The following is a 21,895-nucleotide window of genomic DNA, read 5'->3' on the forward strand; positions in this document are numbered from 1 at the left end:
TCTTTTCCAGTCCTCTGGCCACTGTTGAGTTTTCCAAACTTGCTGGCATATTGAATGTAGCACCTTAACAGCATCATCTTTTAAGATTTTAAATACAGTAGTTCAACTGGAATGCCATCACCTCCACTGGCCGTGTTGTTAGCCAGGCTTTCTAAGGCCCACTTGACTTCACTCTCCAGGATGTCTGGCTCAAGGTCAACAACTACATTGTCTGGGTTGTCCGGGATATCCATATCTTTCTGATATAATTCCTGTGTATTCTTGCCACCTCTTCTTGATGTCTTCTGCTTCTGTTAGGTCCCTCCCATTTTTGCCCTTTATCATGTCCATCTTTGCACAAAATGTTCCTCTAATATCTCCAATTTTCCTGAACAGATCTCTGGTTTTTCCATTTCTGTTATTTTCCTCTATTTCTTTGCATTGTTCATTTAAGAAGGCCCTCTTGTCTCTCCTTGCTATTCTTTGGAAGTCTGCATTCAACTTTCCCTATCTCCCTTGCATTTTGTTTCTATTCTCTTCTCTGCTGCTTGTAAGGCCTCGTTGGACAGCCACTTTGCTTTCTTGCATTTCCTTTTCTTCGGGATGGTTTTTGTTGCTGCCTCCTGTACAATGTTACGAACCTCTATCCAAAGTTCTTCAGGCACTCTGTCCACCAAATCTAGTTCCTTAAATCTGTTCTTCACTTCCACTGTGTATTCATAAGGGATTTGGTTTAGATTATACCTGACTAGCCCAGTGGTTTTTCCTACTCTCTTCAGTTTAAGCTTGAATTTTGCTATGAGAAGCTGATGATCAGAGCCACAATCAACTCCAGGTCTTGTTTTTACTGACTGTATAGAGCTTCTCCATCTTTGGCTGCAGAGAATATAATCAATCTGATTTCGATATTGCCCATGTGGCACTTTAAAGACTAGCAAATGTTATTTGCTATAGGTTGTGATGGAATGTAGTTTATTTCACAGGATTAGAGCAGCTGAAAATCTGTATTACCTCATCTGGTATTGTGTTGCGCAAATGGAGGACCTGTACTGAGATGTGTTACATGCACACTCAGGGCCAACATTCCCTCTAATTTCTGCTAGCGCTGTGTCGGATTCTGCCTCCCCAGGTGTGGGGTTCTCCCTGCAACTGGAAGCAAATCAGCAGCAGCATTGATCTGGCTGCTTAACAACCTTGAAAAATGGAAAGCTTCTCTTCTATGTGCCTTCAGAGGGAATTTTCGCATTTCTTTTTAATTGGTGCTAACTGATGCAACACACTTTTTAAAAAGCCCTTTCAAAGCTGATGTGTTCCCAACAATTAAAAATAAATTCAAAACTTCCTCTCCGTTCCCCTCCATAGGTGAGCAGCCAGGAAGTTTTTGCTTCTCAGGATCATTCAGTGCTGTCAGCAAAGGAGTTGCTACTTTGGTTCAGTCCTAGTGATTGCACAGACTGGAACAGAACCAAAATGAAGCAATTCTAGCCTCATGAAAACCCCCAAAACAAAACAGTAGAGCCTGACAGGGATTGAAAAAAAGATGCAGGTAGGCGTCAGTTGGGGTGAGCTGACTCATCATGTGGTCACTGGAAAAAGGAGCGAACCAGCCTGTCTCTAGCCCGGACAAAACTGCAGGATAAATGCCCATCTAATCACAGCCTTGGTTAAAGCAGACCCATTAAAATCAATAGGACTTGCATTTGGGTCACTTCAGCCCCACTCATTTCAGTGGGTCCCCTGAATTGCAACTAGGTCTGGAGCTAATCATGTGTGTATGGAAAATGGGAGGGTAATATTGGGTCTGTTCTATGGCAGTCCAAATGGTCAGAATAAAATTCTTTCCAAAAGGGTGTAATTTGACTTCGTTTTTTTTAAAAATCTGTCCTTTCTCACATTTTCAAACTATGTACATGATTTAATGTGTAGAAAATATACCACAAGATTCAGAAATGTATGGATATGGAGGCCACTACTTCTTTGTCTAGCAGTAAGTCTCAGGAGCATGTGATGGAATATTTAGTCAAGAATCTCAAACCACTAAAATTCTTTCCCATTCCTAGTCAGAGATGGCTTTCTAGGGACCGTAAGACAGCAGCCTTAAATAAGGGAACTATTTATTTCAGCAAATGACTATTTCAAGTTAATTTAGATAGGTAAAAATGTAAGGATGCTCTTTTGCATTTTAACATCTTTTATTCTTTAAACATCCTGTAAAAAAGGACCACAAAAGTCAGACATACTATTTATGGTCGGAATTCTCATTTGAAATCAGCAGTTGCTCATATTTTCCACCATTCAATGTATTTTAGGCCAAAGTAGACAGTTGGCTATTAAACCGGTACATAATTATAGCTATTCTTGTCTTGTATGCTGTTTGATTCCTGTGGGCAGCTGCATTACTATGTCATATATTTTATGACCTTATACTGAGCGGAGCATTAGAGACCAAGAGGTTCCTGATGTTTTCATCAGTTTGTAAATTGATTTATGGATTATTTTCTATGCAGCTCACAGCCTCATCTCTATCACCAAAGTGTTGTATGTTACTAAATGGAATCAATGGGTCAATACAAAGGGGAATTTAAAAAAAGGGGGTGGGGGAGAGATGCAGAAGCATTATGTTACCTTCAGCTCAATTCACTGAAATTAGCACAAATGTTTCCAAGGAGAGGGAAACACAAATAAGCATTATTCTATGCTGATTGGACAAAAGCTATCCTAGAAAATGCATCAAAAGAATCAATTTAGTGCTGTTATTAGGTTAGACTACTAACAAGTCCCCCACTCGTGTTGACAAATTCCTACTTTTGATGCAGCTCAACAATGCTACCATGGTAGGATGGCTGAAAGAATAGGCTTGCATTAATTTTTTATCCTATAGGATGCCTCCAAAGTATACTGTCTTTTGAGCAATGGTGTGTCTGGTTCAAATTGGCTGATTGTCCATTAAGAAACTGGGTCCAGCCACTCAATATTACAGTATTTCTTATTTGCCAGTCTGAGTACTGACATTAAAAAAATTGGAAGTATGGTATTGCTGGACAAAAACCACCATCAGTCTCGGCAAAGGAGTCAGCTTTTAGATTCCTGTAAAGATAATTTGGCACATGTTAACAGCCATGAAAGACAGGGAATCTCTTTCCACCTGAGGACAGAGTTCAGTTTCCAAGATGTTCTCAGGGGTAAATGAGAGGCCTAACAACATATTTCAATGTACATTTCTTACTGCTGGTAGCTGAACCTTAGCAGATGCATTGTAACTTTTTTAAAATGGGAAAACTACAAAATATAAACTACTAAATGAGTGTCATGGGAAAGGGTGTGTGTTTGGGGAATCCCACAAAGTTAGATTCAGTGTCGTGGTCTGAAATTCCCCGCCTCTGCTCTGAATAGAGGCCATGATGCTCTCTCTTAGACCATCCACTCTGCAATGAACTCTACATGTGGTCTGGAACTCGATTCTGTGCTGGTAGATAATATATAATTAATTACGATAGAGTGTCTTTGTTGATTTTATTTGCAATTGTGTTTGACTGTTGCTTTCTCTCTCACACCCAAAATAAATCTTTTTTTAAATTAACATTTGGTTGCACTATTTAAAAAGGAATTTTCTCAATAAGCTTTATCAATGTAAAGTTACAAAACAGGCTTATATTCTTACGATTTTTGACAAGGTTTTGCTGATTTCTGTGCTGTAGGTAAAGAAATCTAGTGTGTTTTTCTTTCTTGCTTCTCCTTTTTCTCCAACAACTGGGCTGAAAGTAAGGCCTATGGTGGAAGAGCTTAGAACTCCCTAGCTGAAGTGTTTGGCAACTTATGGCCAAAATCGTGTTGTGTAAAATAAGCAAAGTCCTTTAAGTTTCAGTCCATTCCTCACTGGTAAATACAGAGCTCCGGCTACAGTTGTCTGGGTTGCAGATGAGAGCTCTTGAGCAGCAAAGAATGGATCAAAATTTACAATTTTCTGTATCTTATGCAACAAGATTTCAGCCAACGAGTCTTAAGGGAATCCTTGTGAGGATGTCTTCAGGCCAATTAAAGCCATTCTTCTAGATCAATAACATACACTCATGAAATCTGTTTCATGTTTATTTGCCAGAAACTGTTCCATCAAATTATGTTTTGCTGGGTTACATTTTTTTAAAAACACTGGTATTTAAGAAAACTCTCACAAGAGATGAGAACTGGCTCATACCAATTAAGCTGTTTTCATAACTGTTAATCCGAAAGCACTGCAGGTCTTATTGTAACAACTGGTGGCAGGCTGGTGTATATCAGTCACATGGGTCAAACACTAAAAGGAATGTTTCCATAGAAAAGATTGAAATTTCGCACAGCTGTATGAAGGCAAAAGCTGTATTGAAACCCCACTGCTATCAGTTGGCATTACATTCCAACAGATGTTTTCAATTAAGTAAGCAGGATCTCCTTTCAAGGGATTTAAAACAAAAATGTGGACAATATGGAATGGGGAAACTTACATATATATTTGGACAATCACTCCAGCAATCCCTTACCACTGGCCATGTCAGCTGGGACTTCAGGAGATTGGAATCCAACATACTGTATCTGGTGGGCCAAATTTTCTCTCCTCTTCCTGAAATATAAGATGTCGGTCAAATTTGTGTTGCTTAGAGCAGTGGTTCTTAACCTTTGTTACTCGGATGCTTTTGAACTGCAACTCCCAGAAACCCGTCAGGACAGCTGGTGGTGAAGGCTTCTGGGAGTTGCAGTCCAAAACTCCTGAGTAACCCAAGGTTAAGAACCAGTGGCTTAGAGTACTAAATTGCACTAGAGTTGGCTCATCTGAACTTATGGAGTTGACTAATACCCATTGGTTCAGTGGGTCTACTCTTGTGCAATTTATTGTGCTAAGCAACAAGATTGTATTCAGTGTTGTTTAGTTCTACATTGTTAGAGTTAACTTGTAAATACCAGCATGTGCTCCATTTTAATCTGTACTTGAGCTAGTTGGTTTTATCAGCTTCTTTTCCATTAAAACCACAATAGAATATGTAGAAGGAAAATGACTCCATATGGTCTGAGGCTTAGAGCCACATGACAGCTAGTACAAATAGGGCAAGAATTCACACTTAACCCAAAAGAAACAACAAAATGAGAGGGGACTTGCTCCTGCACTTTTCAAAACAGGCATGGTTATGTTTTCCAGTTTGTCACATAAACACTACTGCCATCATGTGGTAAGCCAAAGCAAATCAGTAAGATTTGACAGGGAGCAATAGAACATTCCCATCTTTCATTGGATTCAAAACGCCACTTGGATTCTTTTGTCCAATTGCTGTAACACAAAGACATTCCCATGGTTTCAAAGATATTACTGCAATTTCACACAGCGGGTATTTGTTCTGCCAGGCATTAAACCTGGCAACCTTATTAATTGCAACTATAGCAGACAAAAGCAAGAAGAGTTGCGTGATAGATCATAGATATATATATATATGCCTAGTGCAATTAAATTAATTACTAAATCCCAACTGCACAGGATGACGACGTGACCCGAGAACCTCATGTCCTTGTATCAAGGAACAGTATGCAGTTTGTGAACCTAGCCTGTGTTCCTTAAACACAGAGGTGTGGATAAAAAAACAAAACAAGAAACAACCTCTTTCATTTTTTGGCTTTACTTGTATTATTTTACAAAGATTAGGCGTTCTCATTGAACATATAAAAATAAGTCCCCTTCCCAACAATAGTGTGTGCTGATAATAGTTTTATATGCAGAATGTATGTAGCAAAGAACATACGGGCAGGAGGAAAGTCTAACCAGCGAGAAGATCCAAAAGCAGTCTAAAGTTAATCCTAAAATAACTAGCAGTGCAATGTTATAAACATGAAGCAGCTTTATATTAGCAATAATTTTTACAGTTTTTTAAATACAGAAATAGCACCTTTTACAAAAGGAATGGAGACATGTAAACGTGGTAGGTAGATTCAAGTATATAAATTGTGCACACATTTCTCCCCTTTAGTACCAGAAAATGGAACTTTAAAAAGCCCTGAAGTCCTGCACAATTTTGGGTATGTGCAAGCGTGTCAGCACAAACAATGCGCCAGCCCACTGGCAAAGCCAGGCCCCCCTGCTCCTCATGTTTAGCTTTCATGCAGGGGCGTTCGGACCATCACTGCATCTTGAGTCACTGGCACAGGAGGTCCTTGGCCACCCCATCACTGCAGCTTTACTACTCTAGCTTCTGTTTACAACAGCTTGTCTTTGCAATGATTAATGATAAAAAGATTGGGAATGAACACCGTCTTGCCATATCAGGATGGTGAAAAGGAAATTAGTATCTAATCCATGGGTTTCAGTTGGTCCTGTGGATGTCGTTGGGCAGCAAATCCCACCCCACCCCCTAATTATTGGCCATGGTAGTTGGGGCTGATGGCAGCTTTAAGTCCAATAATATTTGGGGAGTTCCCATCCTGTATCCGACTCAGCAGCCTATACTACCTGAAAATGTCCAACCTTGCCACTGTATATGCAGTACAGAAAATCAGACCAGCTAAGCAGCACCGCCTACACAGTAAGCTGTGCAATGTTAGCACAGCTTTAAGGGAGCTTCTCCTAAACTGCCAGCTCAGAATTAATGGGACAACTGGAATAGAAGGAATTTGCCCTTTCTTAATGATGCCTTTTTAAGTCCAACTTTCTGTTGACAGCACTCCGCAGATGTTCCTGCCACACAGATGACTGTTGGTCATCCACAAACATTTTGTGAAGATGGATGCAAATAAATATACTCATTGAAAGAAGTTATGGGAGGAATAATTTCACCTCTTTCATTTTAACTTCTTGTTCCATGTGACCAAACACAGCAAGAGTATGCCCAAGAAAAGAAGCTTAGTACTGAATACAAAAGCATTGAAAGTATGCTTTGAGCCAAAATGGGTACCAATTTGCGCCAGCTGAGAAGAGGTAGGCATACCAGTATGTTCCCCACCAGTAATAATTATGCTTGTTTCTGTTGTTAACAGAAGATTTCACTTCACTTGGAAAACGTTAATTTACATGCATAAAACAAACCAGGTAAAAGTCACAAAAGCAACACACATTTTGTAGTGTAAAATCATTTAAAAAACCTGACAGTAACTGGAAACAATGAAGGGTCTTGTGGCAGCTTAAAGACTAACACATGTATAATGGCACAAGCTTTCATTGATCCAGTCCATTTGCCAGCGGAGTGGACTATGGCTATGGAAGCTTATGCCCTTATAAATAAGTTTGCCTTTAAGCTGCCACAGGACTCCTTGTTGACTTTTCTGAAACAGACAAATAAGGCTACCATTCTGAAAACAATAACAGTAACCAGGCTCCCTTTCTGTATGTTGTACATTTCCTATGATTTCACTGCAATGGTTTAAGATCTGCCAGTTTACCATCCTCCTTGTAAGGCTATTATTGGTATAACCTAACATAAATACACTTTTTTTTTACCAACACACTGTGCTGTGCTACTAAGATTACTTCATTTGTTTTTAGTAAAAACATGTCCTTATTTATAATTAAACCTAAAATATACACACACACAAACACTCTCTCCATCTTCCTTAACCTGCTGAAATATCAGTAAGAGTTCCTGACCTCCAGAAACATGTATCATGAATACAGAGTAATCCCTACATTTAAAAAGAGAGCCAATATTGCTATCCTCTTGCTTGATTATTGATGTAAAGATTACACAAGGATGGATTTAAAACCACTATGTGATGAAGTAAACTCAGTCTATACTACCCAATTAATTTGAAAAAATGTTCACTGCTCTTATGTTCCAACAGCTACAATTCGGGAATTCTCAATTAACTTGTATCCTTCATTATGCCTCCTTAGATGATCCATAGATAAATCTAGTTTCTTTCACTAATCACTCCATAATTTGGCAATTTCTATTCTAGGCAACAAGTCCTCCATTGCTTACCCCCAGGCATTCCTCCTGATCTCAACAGCTACTTGTGCCATAAATACCACGCTCAAAGTGTTTTTCAATGGAAATTGGATACATTAATTGTGTAACTCTTACAAAGTCTGTGTTCCAAGCATATCAGTTGAAGTAGCAACAATTTCTTACAGAGCCTGTGACATAATTATAGCTAAGGCATTCTCAGCGCAATGCCATAAATGAAGTTTCAGCTCAGTTATAAAATAGGAATAACTGTAGCTTTTATATGTGGGCATTAAAGATGAATTGCTACCACACAATTGCTACCACAGACTTGTAATCACCTGCTAGTCTCTATGGCAGCCTTTCTCAACCTAGTGCTATGTGTAACCAGCTGGGGGCTTCTGGGAGTTGTAGTCCAATACAGTGGTGCCCCGCATAGCGACGATAATCCGTTCTGAAAAAATCGTCGCTATACGGATTCGTCGCTATGCGGGGCAAAAAACCCCATAGGAACACATTAAAACACGTTTAATGGGGGTGAGTTTTTCCTATGGGGAAAAACTCACCTTTAAGCGAAAATCCTCCATCCGGCCGCCATTTTTGGTGCCTCTAAAGCGAGGCAACACAGCGGACAGCCATTTTGGAACCGCCAATCAGCTGTGCGAAAATGGGGCCTTTGGGATGATCATGGGGGAGCGCTTCCCCGTGATCATCCCAAAGGCCCCGCCGATCCGCTGTGCTTCGGAACTGGCTCTCTCTCCCCTCGCAGCTCCAGCCTGGGCAGGGAGACTGAAGCACCGCACCGCCACCCTGGCCGTGGCAGTGCAGTGCCTCAGTCTCCCTGCCCAGGCTGGAGCTGCAAGGGTTGGAGAGAGAGAGCGCACGGAAGCACAGCTGATCAGCGGGGGTTTGCGAAGCTGGCTTCCGCACGATCTTTGCAAACCCCCGCCGATCAGCTTTGCTTCGGGGCTCTCTCTCTCCACCCCTCGCAACACAGCTATTTTCCCCTATTTAAAACATTGCAATGCGATCGCTTTTGCGATCGCAAAAACTCAATCGCTATGCAGATTCATCATTAAACGGGGCGCTCGTTAAGCGAGGCACCACTGTACATCTAGAGGCTACCAGGTTGGAAAAAGGCTCCTTTTCGGTTCAGGAAAAGCTTTTGTGCTAATTCATAAGCAACATTTACATTTTGTGCAGAAACAAAGAAAGAATAGAGAACTACAATGCTTATTAATACAAACCCCACTGGAAAATTTTAAACTTCACAGTTATTTTGGTCTTGACGTATTTCACAGAAGAACATTCATCTGTACTGCAAGTTATCTGACCTTTGCTTAACAAGTGCAGAGAAAATTGTACATCAGTCACATTCAAGTACTCTGCAAAAGCTTGCGGTTCTGAAGTTGCAAGTGATGTCCATGGGACTGCAGTCCAACCCCAAGACAAAGGAGCAGCTGCTCTGCTACTTCACACAGAGATCCTCCCTGCCCACCTCACATACTGACACAGGATAACCAGACTACTTTTAAAGAGTGTCCCACCCTATATATAAGTGCTTGCCAGCTTCCCCTTTTGGGACCAACACAGTTGAACCTGTTCACACATCCTATCACAAATAAGATTAACTTTTCTTTTTCTTAAGATCTCCCCCAGTGGAATGGAAGCTTCCCATACCCTGGCACATACATAGTCTAAAAATTTGATCAGAATTAGTTTTATATAACTAGGGTGAATCACATGAGAAAAAAAGTTAATAGAATAGTGGTCAAAATGCTCACTGGGAAAGTGTGCCTTTGGAACGGTTGTTTAACACATTCTCCCTCCTTCTCTCATGTAATCATTGATTCTCTCTGTAACATGTATAATGGCTCTATTCTAAGCTGCCTGCACCTCAGCAGTGGGTTGGATTAGTCAGTGCTGTTGCTGGAGATTTCTAATCTTCTCTGAACAGAACTTGCGGTTCTGCTCTGACTGCCTTCGTTTTTTCGCCACATAACAGGATCCTCCAAGCTGCCGGGTGTCTTGAAAAAGGCTTCTTGCGGTGCAGGACGCATGTTCTTAGGAGTCAATGGGGTTGAAGAAGGCTGTTCATAAAGAAAGACAAAGTGGTTCAGTTTTCTTCTCAAGATCAATGCTTTCCCCCAAATGAAGTGGTTTCTTTTTTTAAAAATAAAAAAACAAAACAGTTGTAAGCTGCAGGGAGTAACAGCTATCAAAAAAGATGGAACTGGAATTTAACCCCAGGGACCAGTTTGGTTGAGTAGGGCAACCTGCATACTAAGACCAATACTTTGAAAAGGAACCAGTGACCACATTTTTAAATTTGGAGATATTTTATCCTAACTTTCTGTTTTTAAAAAATGTCTAAGGCAGTGAAAAAAACACCAAAAACATGTATTTTTTTAAAAAAAGAAACAGGGCAGTAGTCCTTCTCTAGTCTGCCCTTCTTGGAAGGTAAATAGTGATCATCCTGACCAGGTGTGGTTGTCCAAGAAACATGCTTCCCCCCCCCCCCGCTGAACTGGAATCTGCAAATGCAAGTTATAAAGTGCAGAGTGAGAGGCTCCATCTAGCTTCTGGGAACAGTCGGCTCTGTCACTCCCTGAGAAGCACCACTGCATGTACAAGTTGAGAGATGTTGTTGAGCAAGTGCCTCTTGCAGCAACTGGAGGGGATTCTGCATGTGCGCTGTGGAAAGCCTGGGACTTCTATCTAAAGTCGAACGGTTTAGTGGGATGAAATGTGCACAGGTAAGTGTAAGATTTATGGTTTAATTCATTTATAGTCTCATGTGTAAACACCTGGTGGAATGATTTCATAAATATGCACCTCTGTTTACAAGTTAACAAAATAAAATTATTACTAATAAAATTAGCAATAATCTTAGGGTCTTTAATTACCAGAAGTGCCACAGAATTTAGAACTAGGAAACACTTGCTTCTTTAAACAGAGACCTTTTGCACCCCCTCTCCATCTGTGTTTTGCAATGCCCTTATTACTCTTCATCTTTAGCATCTCACCTGCTGTAGTTTCAGAACAGTAACAGGGTGGCCCATGCAAACTGGTGAGTCTGCTTTCACGGAGCTGCAAGCACTTCCTAACACAGGGCTCAGGTGTACGGCTGAGTGAATTTGCTGGTGTGGTTCCAGTGTTGGTAGCTGTGACGAATTTGGAGTAACAACTGCTGGGGTCCCAATGAAAACAGGTGTTGTCGATGTCAGGCCAGACATACTCAAATTCATGCATGTGACATTTGGGAAGGAGCCAGGAGGAGCAGAAGAAAGTTGGCTTGTAGTTACTGCTGGGGAATAGATAACAGGGAACGGTGCCAGCGCTGTAGAAGGAACCATCATATAGGGAACATTAAGTGAAGGCAAATGGCTCGCAGGTAGGCTGACAGGACCAGGAGCCTGGCTGGCAGGGAACAGGAAATTAAAACCATTTAAACCTAAGTGAGAGAAGAACAGAAGCAGATTTGCAGTTAGCAAGAAGATATGACATAGGCCCTTTTCTCTCAAGAAGGAAGGCTTAAAAGTAAGATGAAAAGAAGCACAGATTAATCACACACCAAGTAAACCACCTAGAGACTGTATTTACTCCCAAATCTGACTACCAGTTGGACCAGGGAACAGAAAAGTCTATGGCTACAATTAAAGAACAATAATGTTCATCTGCGGTAGAATTCAAAGAATCTGAGCTCTCCATTTTAAAAGAAAGCAGGTTTCCAGCATTCATTGTTCCACGGGAAGTGTGAAAACTGGAAGGCTTCTGCTGAGTCTTAGGAAGGAAACTCAATGCTCCAGTGAGTCATATGACTTCTTCATATGGCCCCAGGAGTACAGACAATGGGAGAGAAAAGAACCCCTTATCCTCTCAAAATCACCTGATGGGCTTCAGACTGAATCTGGATTGTGATGCTAGGTTTTCTTCCTCACAATTTAAAGGATCCTGAACCTGATACTTTTCCTGCTGGAATATGCATGGCTTCCCCACCAAGGCATACAGCAGTTTGGGTGATGGCATTGACAGTATATAAGTATGGGAAAGAAAGGATGAGTCTCTGTAGCCCAATGCCCAAACCCTCCCTGTTAATTTTTTTTAAACTTTAAGGAAGACCAGAGCTAAACAGTAATTTTATGGTGTATCTTGCTACTGTATCTAGTTCAGTCTTTATCTCATGATTTTTTTAAATAATGCTGACTAGTGCAATCGTGTACATAAATAAAATCAACTGTATTCAGTGGGACTTCCTCAGCTGAAGTCACTTTACTGAAAAACCTGTCTCTGAATGCATTACTTCTGTACTTTTAAAATACATACTGGCTTGATAGCAAGACTATCTCGGTTCTCAAAGGGGTCCTTACCAGCTGCAGGCGCCACGTAGAGATACTGTGGTAAGGGAAACGGTTTGCTATTTTCTTGAGATGTCTGTTCACTCTCCTTTGTATTTTCTTTCAGATCTTTATTCCTGAATGCTTTTTCTTGCTCCCGAGTTTCTAAAGATTTAACTGTGTCTCTCACGGCAGCTTCCACGACAGCAGGAGTCTCTGGTTCAAGCGGAAAGTCTTTTAGTTGGCTAATGGAACCACAGTTACTATCTGGGGAAGATTCTGCATCTTCTGGTTTAATAGTCTTCTATAAAAAAAAGAACAAAAAAGAAATAACAATCATCTCTCTTTTCTTCCAAGATACCATCCTACTGTGAGGCTGGGACAAGACCTTTGTATATCTTATATCTTAGCTTGAAAGGCACAAGAATATTTTCAGCTAACAATGGGGTAAATTAAATACATTTTGTAAGAGGTTCCTTCCTGCCATCCAAGCCTCCTCAAGGGAAACTATACAAAGATCTCAGTTCTTCACCACTGGGCCGGCCAAAGTTAATTCATGCAAGTGGCAAATAACAAATGAGTGAGAATCAGTCTCCCATTTTTGAGGAAGAAAAAGCACAGAGGCCCCCCTCCCAGCAAGCTATACTATTACATTTTTATCTGCATGACCTGGTGGGAAATTTTGCAATTGCTCAGAATCTAACTGTCCACATAATCTTTAAGCCAAATCACTTCCTTCTGCAGCATCTGATTTGCTTCACTGGAATGACCCATCTTGAGTGGTCTGCTCTCTAGTCATTACTTGCTAATGTGGAAATAATAGTGTGGAGGTTAGTCTGTGAAGGAACTGAAGATCAATTGGTCCTGTTTTTGAACGTACAATGTTGCCTCGCAGAATGGTCGCTCTGTAGAGCGACGAATCCGCACAACGGTGCCGTTTTTGCGATCACAAAAGTGATCGCAAAACAGCACCTAGGTAGGGCACAATTCACAGAGTGAAGGTCGGTAAGCGGTTCGCTTACCAACCTTCGCTTTGCGACCTGCCGATCAGCTGGTCCAAAATGGTCGCCACGCGACCCCAAAATGGCCGCGCGCAGCGTTTTCGCGCCCTTGGTAAGCGAGGGGAGGGCGCGAAAACGCTGCCGGAACAACCGAAATGGCTGCGCGCAGCATTTTCGCGCCCTCCCCTCACTTACCAAGGACGCGAAAACGCTGCGGCCGGCCATTTCGGCTGTTCCGGCAGCCATTTTGGACCCGCCGGACAGCTGATCGCAGCCATTTTTGCGCCCTCGTTCAGCGAGGGGAGGGCGTGAAAACGGCTGCCAGCTGCCCGGAAGCATCGTTGAACGGTGAGTATTCAGCCCAACTGGAAGGCATTAAACACTGTTTAATGCGTTCCAATTGGTTTTCTTGCCCCATTCAACGATGCTTTCACACATCGAGGGTTAATCCGGAACGGATTAACCTCGCTGTGTGAGGCACCACTGTATAGTGGAATCAAAATGCCTCTGACTCCTTCCAACTCTCAGAGATTACAAAGGAGCTTTCATGCTGCATTTTCCTCTCAATACTAGAGTCACTGTGTTTATTCATTCAACAATAGTTGACAGGTCTCAAAGTCAACCTAGGGAATTGTTCATTGCAATTCAGTGTATAAGTTGTTACAGGATCAGATTTAGTAAGCAACATGTAACAAAGGAGCACAGCTGAGTTAATTGAGGCAGCTGTGGGACAACCAATTTGATTGGAGAAACTAAGAATAAAACTAGCCAAGCTTACAGAGACAAACTGTTGGGTAGTTTGGGTAGTTTGGGTAGTTGGGCCGTTGGATAGTTTGGGTGGTTGTACTGTTGTGTTGCTTGGTGATTGTGTTGCTGAGAGCTGTATATTCTGCATCGTTGGATGAAGACTTGCCATATTGCAAGGAGAAGATCCTGGAAGAAGACTATCTCCGTGGTGAGAGGAGAAGACTTCGTGGATGCTGGACTATTTACATTGGTAACAATCTTTGGTTACTGAAAACTGTAATTTACCATTGCTAACTGAAGAACTACTGTGAATGACCAGGACTGTATAAAGACCAAGAGAAGCTGTATTTACCCCTGTATATATGGACTTTAATGTAAATAATATTTTCAACACCACAACAGTGTCTGTTTGGTTTAATCTCTGGGCAGTTCACTTCACCATTACGCCCCTGGCGTAGTCTGGTAACGCAGCACCTCTGTCAATTGGTTATGGGCCCAGACAGCGCACCAGACTGCATCCAGGTATAAATTTAAGAAGTTATTGAAGAAACTGCTGAACAGAGAGAGCCAAGTAGTGTGGGCTACAGTCTGTGGTGAAAATGGCCAACGAAATGTCTATGGCTGGACTGTGCATAAAAAAGTTGAATGGGGAAAATTATGCAACTTGGCAGCAGAAGGTTCAGTTGCTATTGCAAAAGGAAGCATTATGGGACATTGTAGAAAATCCCCCAGCAGTCCTAGATGAAGAAAAAAGAGCACTAAATTTTAAAGCACTGGCTATTATTGGGTTAACTCTAGAAGACCGTCTTCTTATCCACCTGAGAGGCCAAAACTCAGCAAAGAAGGCATGGGAGGATTTAAGGAGACTCTTCGTAAGAGATAACGTTGGAAGCCAGATTCAAATTGCCAGGAAACTTTTTCGAACTAGACTGAAAGCTGGAGGGTGTATGCTTCAACATTTAGAGGCAATGAAGTCAATGTTGATGGACTTACGGGAAAAGAACATCACATTTACAGAAATACAAGAAGCATTTATTATTCTGTCTTCATTAGATGAGTCATATGATCAGCTGGTGACCAATTTAGAAATTCTTCCTCAAGCAGAGCTAACAGTAATTAATATAACGAGCAAACTGTTGGAAGAGGAACAAAAGAGAAAAGATAACAAACAGCTCCGAGACTCCAAACTCACTAATCAACGTGATAAGCTGAAAGAAAGTGAGGAGGAGGGGGACACAGCTGCAAGCATTCATTCTGGAAAACGCTGTTTTTCCTGTGGCTCAAGAAAACATCTGATGAAACACTGTAAATTTAAGAAAGGAAAAGAAAAACAAACCAGACGCAAGAGAGAAACACTAAGCCTGACTGAGGAAATTTATAACTCTGAACAGGCAGAAGAGTGGATTGTTGACTCAGGAGCAACTGCCAGCATGTGTAAGAGCAAACAGCTAATATTTAACTACCAACCTGTATCCAACCAACAAGTATGCTTAGCAAATGGTGTTAGTGCTAAGGTACTGGGAAAAGGTAAAGTGAAATTGCCTTATATTGCTAGACCAATAGATGTTTTACATGTTCCAAATTTGAAGCATAATTTACTTTCTGTGAGTTCATTAGCAAAGAATGGGTTTGTTAGCACTTTCTATGAGAGTAAATGTATAATAACTAGCAAGAACAATGAAAAATTGAATTGCTATGCTAGAAATAATTTATATAGACTAAACTGTACTAAGGCTAACAATGTCTATGAGAACAAATGTATACACAAAGATTGTATTCATTTATGGCATCAAAGACTTGGACATGCAAACTACAAAACACTTAGAAAAACAATTGAAAACTCAGTAGGAGTTAATCTAAAACAATGTAATGAATATGTGAATTGTCAAGCATGCCAATTAGCCAAGAGTAAGAAAGCTCCTATAATGAAACATAGTGATGTACAAGTGAAAAATATATTAGATTTGGTGTCAATTGATGTAATTGGACCCAAAAGTGCATCATTAGGAGGAGCTAGATACATTCTCTCTATCCAAGACCAAAAGTCCAGGTTTGGATACTGTTATCTTATGAAAGATAAAAGTGCAGTACATGTAGAGTTTGAAAAATGGCTCAAATTTGTAGAGCGTAAAACAGGGAAAAAGGTTAAGGTGGTACAAACTGACAATGGAACAGAGTTTACAAATGCCAAATTTCAAGCAATATTAAAGAAAAATGGCATTACTCACAGGAGAGCCGCTCCCTATACACCTACTCAGAATGCCTTTATTGAAAGAAGGGGCCAAACTCTGCAGAATATGGCTGAGGCAATGATTAGGGGGAGTAATCTATCAGAGAAATATTGGGGTGAAGCTACACTTTGTGCGAATTTTTATATTAATATTCTTTGGCACAGTGGAATAAACAATATACCCTACACAGTTTGGACTGGGAGAAAACCAAATTTAAAATTTTTACACGTATTTGGATCTCCTGCATGGGTTCACATCCCAAAAGAAATAAGGAGAAAGGGAGAGAAGAAAGCCAGGTTGATGTATTTCCTTGGATATCAACAAAATAGGAGAGCATTTAGGTTTGGGTTGCCAAATACCAACAAACTTGTAATAAGTAGCAGTGCTTCTTTTAATGAGCACAGTAACTGGGACAAAATATGCAAACCCCCAGAAACAATAATTAAATTGCCTGAAAGGAATGAAAGTAGTGAAGATAGTGCAGATGAAAGTGACTCACAAACAGAGCAAGAAATTAAAGGAGAGGTAGAACCTGAGGAAATGCAATCTGATAAAGAAATTCCATCCAACTCAGAAAGGAGGGAAACTCTAGAGGAGGACAGAGAATTACCTAGGAGGTCTAGCAGAGAGAGAAAAACTCCAGACAGGTACAAGCCTGAGACCTATTACTGTCTCAATGTGGCTGAACCAGAGACATATGATGACATATGTAATATGCCTGAGAAAGAACAAATAAAATGGAAAGAGGCAATGGAGAAGGAGTTAAATTCATTAAAACAACTGAAAGTTTATGAGGAGGTGAAACTGCCTGAAAAATCAAAAGTAATTGGTTCCAGATGGGTATTTAAAAAGAAGGTGGATGCCGATGGTAATGTGAGGTATAGAGCAAGGTTAGTGGCAAAAGGATATGCACAAACTTCAAACGACTATGATCAAGTTTTTGCACCGGCTCTAAGACCAGAGACATTGAGATTTGCTTTAACCTATGCAGCCAAGCATAATCTCATGACCAGGCATGTTGATATAGAAACAGCCTATTTATATGCTGACCTGAAACACATAATTTATATGGAAATTCCACCAGGAATTGAAAGTGAAGGTAAATGCTGGATATTGAAAAAAAGTCTATATGGTCTCAGACAAAGTGGCCATGAATGGAACCAACATTTAACTAAAACTTTAAAAGATAATGGTTTTGTGCAAGGAAAGGCTGACCCTTGTTTATTCATAAATGAGAGAACACAAGCTATAATATTAGTATTTGTGGATGATCTAGCCATATTTACCAAAGATAAGAAAGAGGCTGAAGAAATAATCCAAATGTTAAAGAGACATTACAAATTGAGAGATTTAGGAGAAATAAGTAATTACTTAGGAGTAGAAATAGAAAGAAGTAAGAAAGGATTTAAAATAGCCCAAAAGAGCAAAATATTAAAACTCCTAAAACAGTATAAGATGGAGGATTGTAAAGGAGCAGCAACTCCAATGAATATAGAGTTCGAGAAAGAAGATATTAGTGGCCCAGATTGTGATATTGATGTATATAGATCACTGGTAGGCAGCTTACTATATTTGAGCAGATGGTCAAGGCCAGACATCTCTATAGCTGTAAACCTGCTATCTAGGAACGTGAGCAAGCCGAATGAAAGGCACATGCAATCAGCAAAAAGAGTACTTAGGTATTTAAAGGAAGCACAAAATAAAAGGCTAAATTTAGAACCAGTGGGAGAACTGTCTATCACTGCTTATGCCGATGCAAATTATGGTAGTGATTTAACAACCAGACGATCAACATCAGGCATGACTGTGCATTTGGGAGAAAGTTTGATAAGCTGGAAGACAGCTAGACAGAAATTTATATCGTTGTCTTCTGCCGAATCTGAGTATGCAGCATTATCTGAATTGTGTACAGATCTAGTATTCTATAAACAATTGGCACAAGATCTGAGTGTGAATATAAAATCACAAATAAAGGTTTTTGAAGATAATCAAGCTGCCATACAAATGGCAAACTCACCAAATGTAAAAAGCAGATCTAAACACACAGATATCAGGTACCAAAATGTAAAGCAAAGTATAGAAAATGGTTTAATTGAACTGGTATACTGTGGAACAGAAAATAACAAAGCTGATTGTTTAACAAAAGTATTGGGGCCAACTAAACATAACAAAGCATGTGAAATGTTGGGAATGATATAAAGTATGTATGTGAATGTAAAAAAAAAACTCTGTATATGTTCAAGGCAATGTACAATGTATGTAACAGAATTGCTATAAACAATTGGAGGAGATTGACAGGTCTCAAAGTCAACCTAGGGAATTGTTCATTGCAATTCAGTGTATAAGTTGTTACAGGATCAGATTTAGTAAGCAACATGTAACAAAGGAGCACAGCTGAGTTAATTGAGGCAGCTGTGGGACAACCAATTTGATTGGAGAAACTAAGAATAAAACTAGCCAAGCTTACAGAGACAAACTGTTGGGTAGTTTGGGTAGTTGGATAGTTTGGGTGGTTGTACTGTTGTGTTGCTTGGTGATTGTGTTGCTGAGAGCTGTATATTCTGCATCATTGGATGAAGACTTGCCATATTGCAAGGAGAAGATCCTGGAAGAAGACTATCTCCGTGGTGAGAGGAGAAGACTTCGTGGATGCTGGACTATTTACATTGGTAACAATCTTTGGTTACTGAAAACTGTAATTTACCATTGCTAACTGAAGAACTACTGTGAATGACCAGGACTGTATAAAGACCAAGAGAAGCTGTATTTACCCCTGTATATATGGACTTTAATGTAAATAATATTTTCAACACCACAACAGTGTCTGTTTGGTTTAATCTCTGGGCAGTTCACTTCACCATTACGCCCCTGGTGTAGTCTGGTAACGCAGCACCTCTGTCAATAGTCCCTTCTCATCTGCCACATTTCCACAGCAACTTCCTTGGCATATGGAAGGGAATAATGTAGAGACACACATTTCCATGCAAGAGTCTACCATGTGTTTACAGACACATTGCTCCACACTTTACAGCTGTTACCGTGTAGTAGAAAAACAGGATTAATCTTCCCTGTATTATGTAAAGCAGCTCTTGGGGCAGGCTGTATGTTTTTTTATATCCGCATTTATGTACCGTATTTTTCGCTCCATAAGACGCACCTTTCCATAAGAGGCACCAACTTTTTAGAACAGGAAAATATAATGTTTTCTTCGCTCCATAAGACGCACAGACTTTCCATCCCCCTGTTTTGTGGGGGAAAAGTGTGTCTTATGGTGCAAAAAATACGGTATGTTGCTCAGACTATATGGTATGATATGCATACGGCAAAGATATGCTGATGAGCTGCAGGCTCTTCTGGATGAACCAATGCCTTGGATTTATTCCATTCGGGCTTCAGGCCGTGCCACGGCATGGAAACGGCATTGGTCACCCTGTTTGATAACCTACTGAGGGAGGCCGACAGGCGCAAAATGTCTCTGCTGGTCCTCCTCAATATCTCAGCCACCTTTGATACTATTGACCACAGTATCCTCCTTGGGAGGCTCTCTGAGTTGGGAATTGGTGGCCTGGCTCTTGCCTGGCTCCATTCCTTCTTGGAGGACCGTCCCCACAGAGTGCAGATTGGAGAGAGTTTCTCGGCCCCGTGGAGCCTCAATTGTGGGGTTCCACAGGGCTCGATTATCTCGCCAGTGCTATTTAACATCTATATGAGGCCGCTGGGAGGGGTCATCAGGGGATGTGGGGCTTTGTGTCATTAGTTGATGATTCTCAGCTCTACATCTCCTTTTCCCCAACAACAGTGGATGTTGTTTCATCCCTTGAGCGCTGCCTGGGGGCTGTTCAGCAATGGATGCACGTGAACGGACTGAGGCTGAATCCAGGCAAGACAGAAGTCCTTCAGGTGGGTGTCCCAGACATTAGTGATCTGGGAAACTTCCTGTCTTTTGGGGGTTGTGTGTGCGCGACTCTTACCAGCAAGAGTGAGGTTCGCAACTTGGGTGTACATCTGGACCTGTTGCTCACCATGGAGACCCAGGTGTCATCAGTGGTATGTTCTGCACATTTCCACCTTTGGCGGGTTGCCATGCTGTGTCCCTATCTTGATGTGGGGGAGCTCATCACTTTGGCCCATGTGCTCGTAGTCTCAAGATTGGACTAATGTGCTCTACGTGGGGCTGTCTTTGAGACTGACGTGGAAACTTCAGATGGTAGAGAATGTGGCGGCCAGACTTCTTACTGGGGTGAAAAAGTACCATCATGTTTCCCCCATTCTGGCCGCCTTGCATTGGCTGCCCATTCGTTTCCAAAGTTCTTATGATTACATATAAAGCCCTAAGCAGTTTAGGACCTCGATATCTGGCAGAGCGCCTTCTCCTACCCAGTTCTGCCAGAGTCACTTGTTCCAGCCAGGCTGGGCATCTAAGGGGCCTAACACCGAGGGAGGTCCAGAAGGAAAGAACAAGGAACTGGGCCTTCTCAGCAGTGGCCCCTCGCCTTTGGAACAACTTGCCAGTGGAGATCCCCCTGGCTCCCTCTCTGGGTGTTTTCAGGAATAAACTTAAAACCTGGCTATTTGGGCAGGCTTTCCCTTCTGCCGCATCTTAATTTATTATACTTTTGTCACCTTGGAATTATAATATATGCTCATTGGTTTTATTATTTTTAAATCTGTGAACCACCCAGAGTAGACTTTTGGTTTAGCTAGGTGAGATAGAAATCCAATCAATCAATCAATCAATCAATAAACAAACAAACATCAGACATTACTGGCTGTTGTGGGTTTTTCGGGCTCTTTGGCCGTGTTCTGACACGGCCAAAGAGCCCGAAAAACCCACAACAACCATTAGATCCTGGCTGTGAAAGCCTTTGCGAATACATCAGAAGTTACCTTTGGGGACTACAATACCCAGAATCTCCAGCTGCTAGCTGCAAAATTTTGGAAACTATAGTCCCCCAAAGTAACTCTTCCAAGCTCTGCCATATATACTCTTCTAGACTATCACTCCTGTTTGACAAAGTGACACTTACATCACTGAGGTCATTCATAATGAGGAAAGCATAGCCTTCCATTTCTCGTGCTATGATTATTAAGAAGGAAACTGTGTATAGGTTGATTTGTCTCTCTTACCTTGTCTACCACCAGTGAAATGGGACCATCATTCTGGTCCAGGCTTTGTCTTTTAGCTGATGGTCCCTCTTCAGCTGAAGCTACAATTGAAGGCACACACTTCGGGGAACTCCGCTTCCGACAGTTCATGTTAGATTCAGCAGTTTCTGGCTGGCAAGGTGAAACCTGGCCCCTTCCATGGTCTCCACTTCCCTTGTCCGAAAAGGTTTCCTTTGAGAGGTTTTCCTGAAGACTGCCACACAGCATATAAAGTGACGGAGATAGCAAATAAACAAAAGGTTGGTTAGGAAGCACAGAGTTTTTCCCAGTCTCGGTTTCAGAAGCCGACAGAGCAGGAGATGACAGACTCTGGTCATTTATTCCATTTGGCAAAGACTGTCCTGATGTGTTTGAACCGGTACTGGAGGAGGTGGGAGGGAAGGCATTAAGACAGTATTCTAAGTCTCCAGGAAATGGAAGAACAGAGAAGGGAGGAATGATGCCCGGGTTTCTTGCTGCTTCCAAAGCTTTACTATAGAAATGAAAGAGCACAGTTAGACTAGAGCCATGGCATATCCAAGTATTATAAACCCACT

General features: G+C 41.2%; 1 protein-coding gene across 4 annotated transcripts in view; it reads right to left on the reverse strand.

Moving 5' to 3' along the window:
* Nucleotides 1–571: 571 nt before the first annotated feature.
* Nucleotides 572–21,895, reverse strand: part of E2F7 (E2F transcription factor 7) — a 44,670-nt gene continuing 23,346 nt past the window's right edge. For 3 of the 4 annotated variants that reach the window (XM_020804179.3, XM_073000350.2, XM_073000349.2), the window contains 4 exons: nt 21,321–21,831; nt 12,248–12,518; nt 10,904–11,331; nt 572–9,967 (listed from right to left, as the gene is read on the reverse strand). In XM_020804179.3, the coding sequence (XP_020659838.3) occupies nt 9,791–9,967; nt 10,904–11,331; nt 12,248–12,518; nt 21,321–21,831 (1,387 nt within the window). In that variant the 3' untranslated portion in view covers nt 572–9,790. The remainder of the gene's footprint in view (nt 9,968–10,903; nt 11,332–12,247; nt 12,519–21,320; nt 21,832–21,895) is intronic. The other variant, XM_073000351.2, reaches the window with a different exon arrangement.

This window comes from Pogona vitticeps, chromosome 5 (genome assembly GCF_051106095.1).
Source record: "Pogona vitticeps strain Pit_001003342236 chromosome 5, PviZW2.1, whole genome shotgun sequence".
Taxonomy (NCBI): Eukaryota; Metazoa; Chordata; class Lepidosauria; order Squamata; family Agamidae; genus Pogona; species Pogona vitticeps.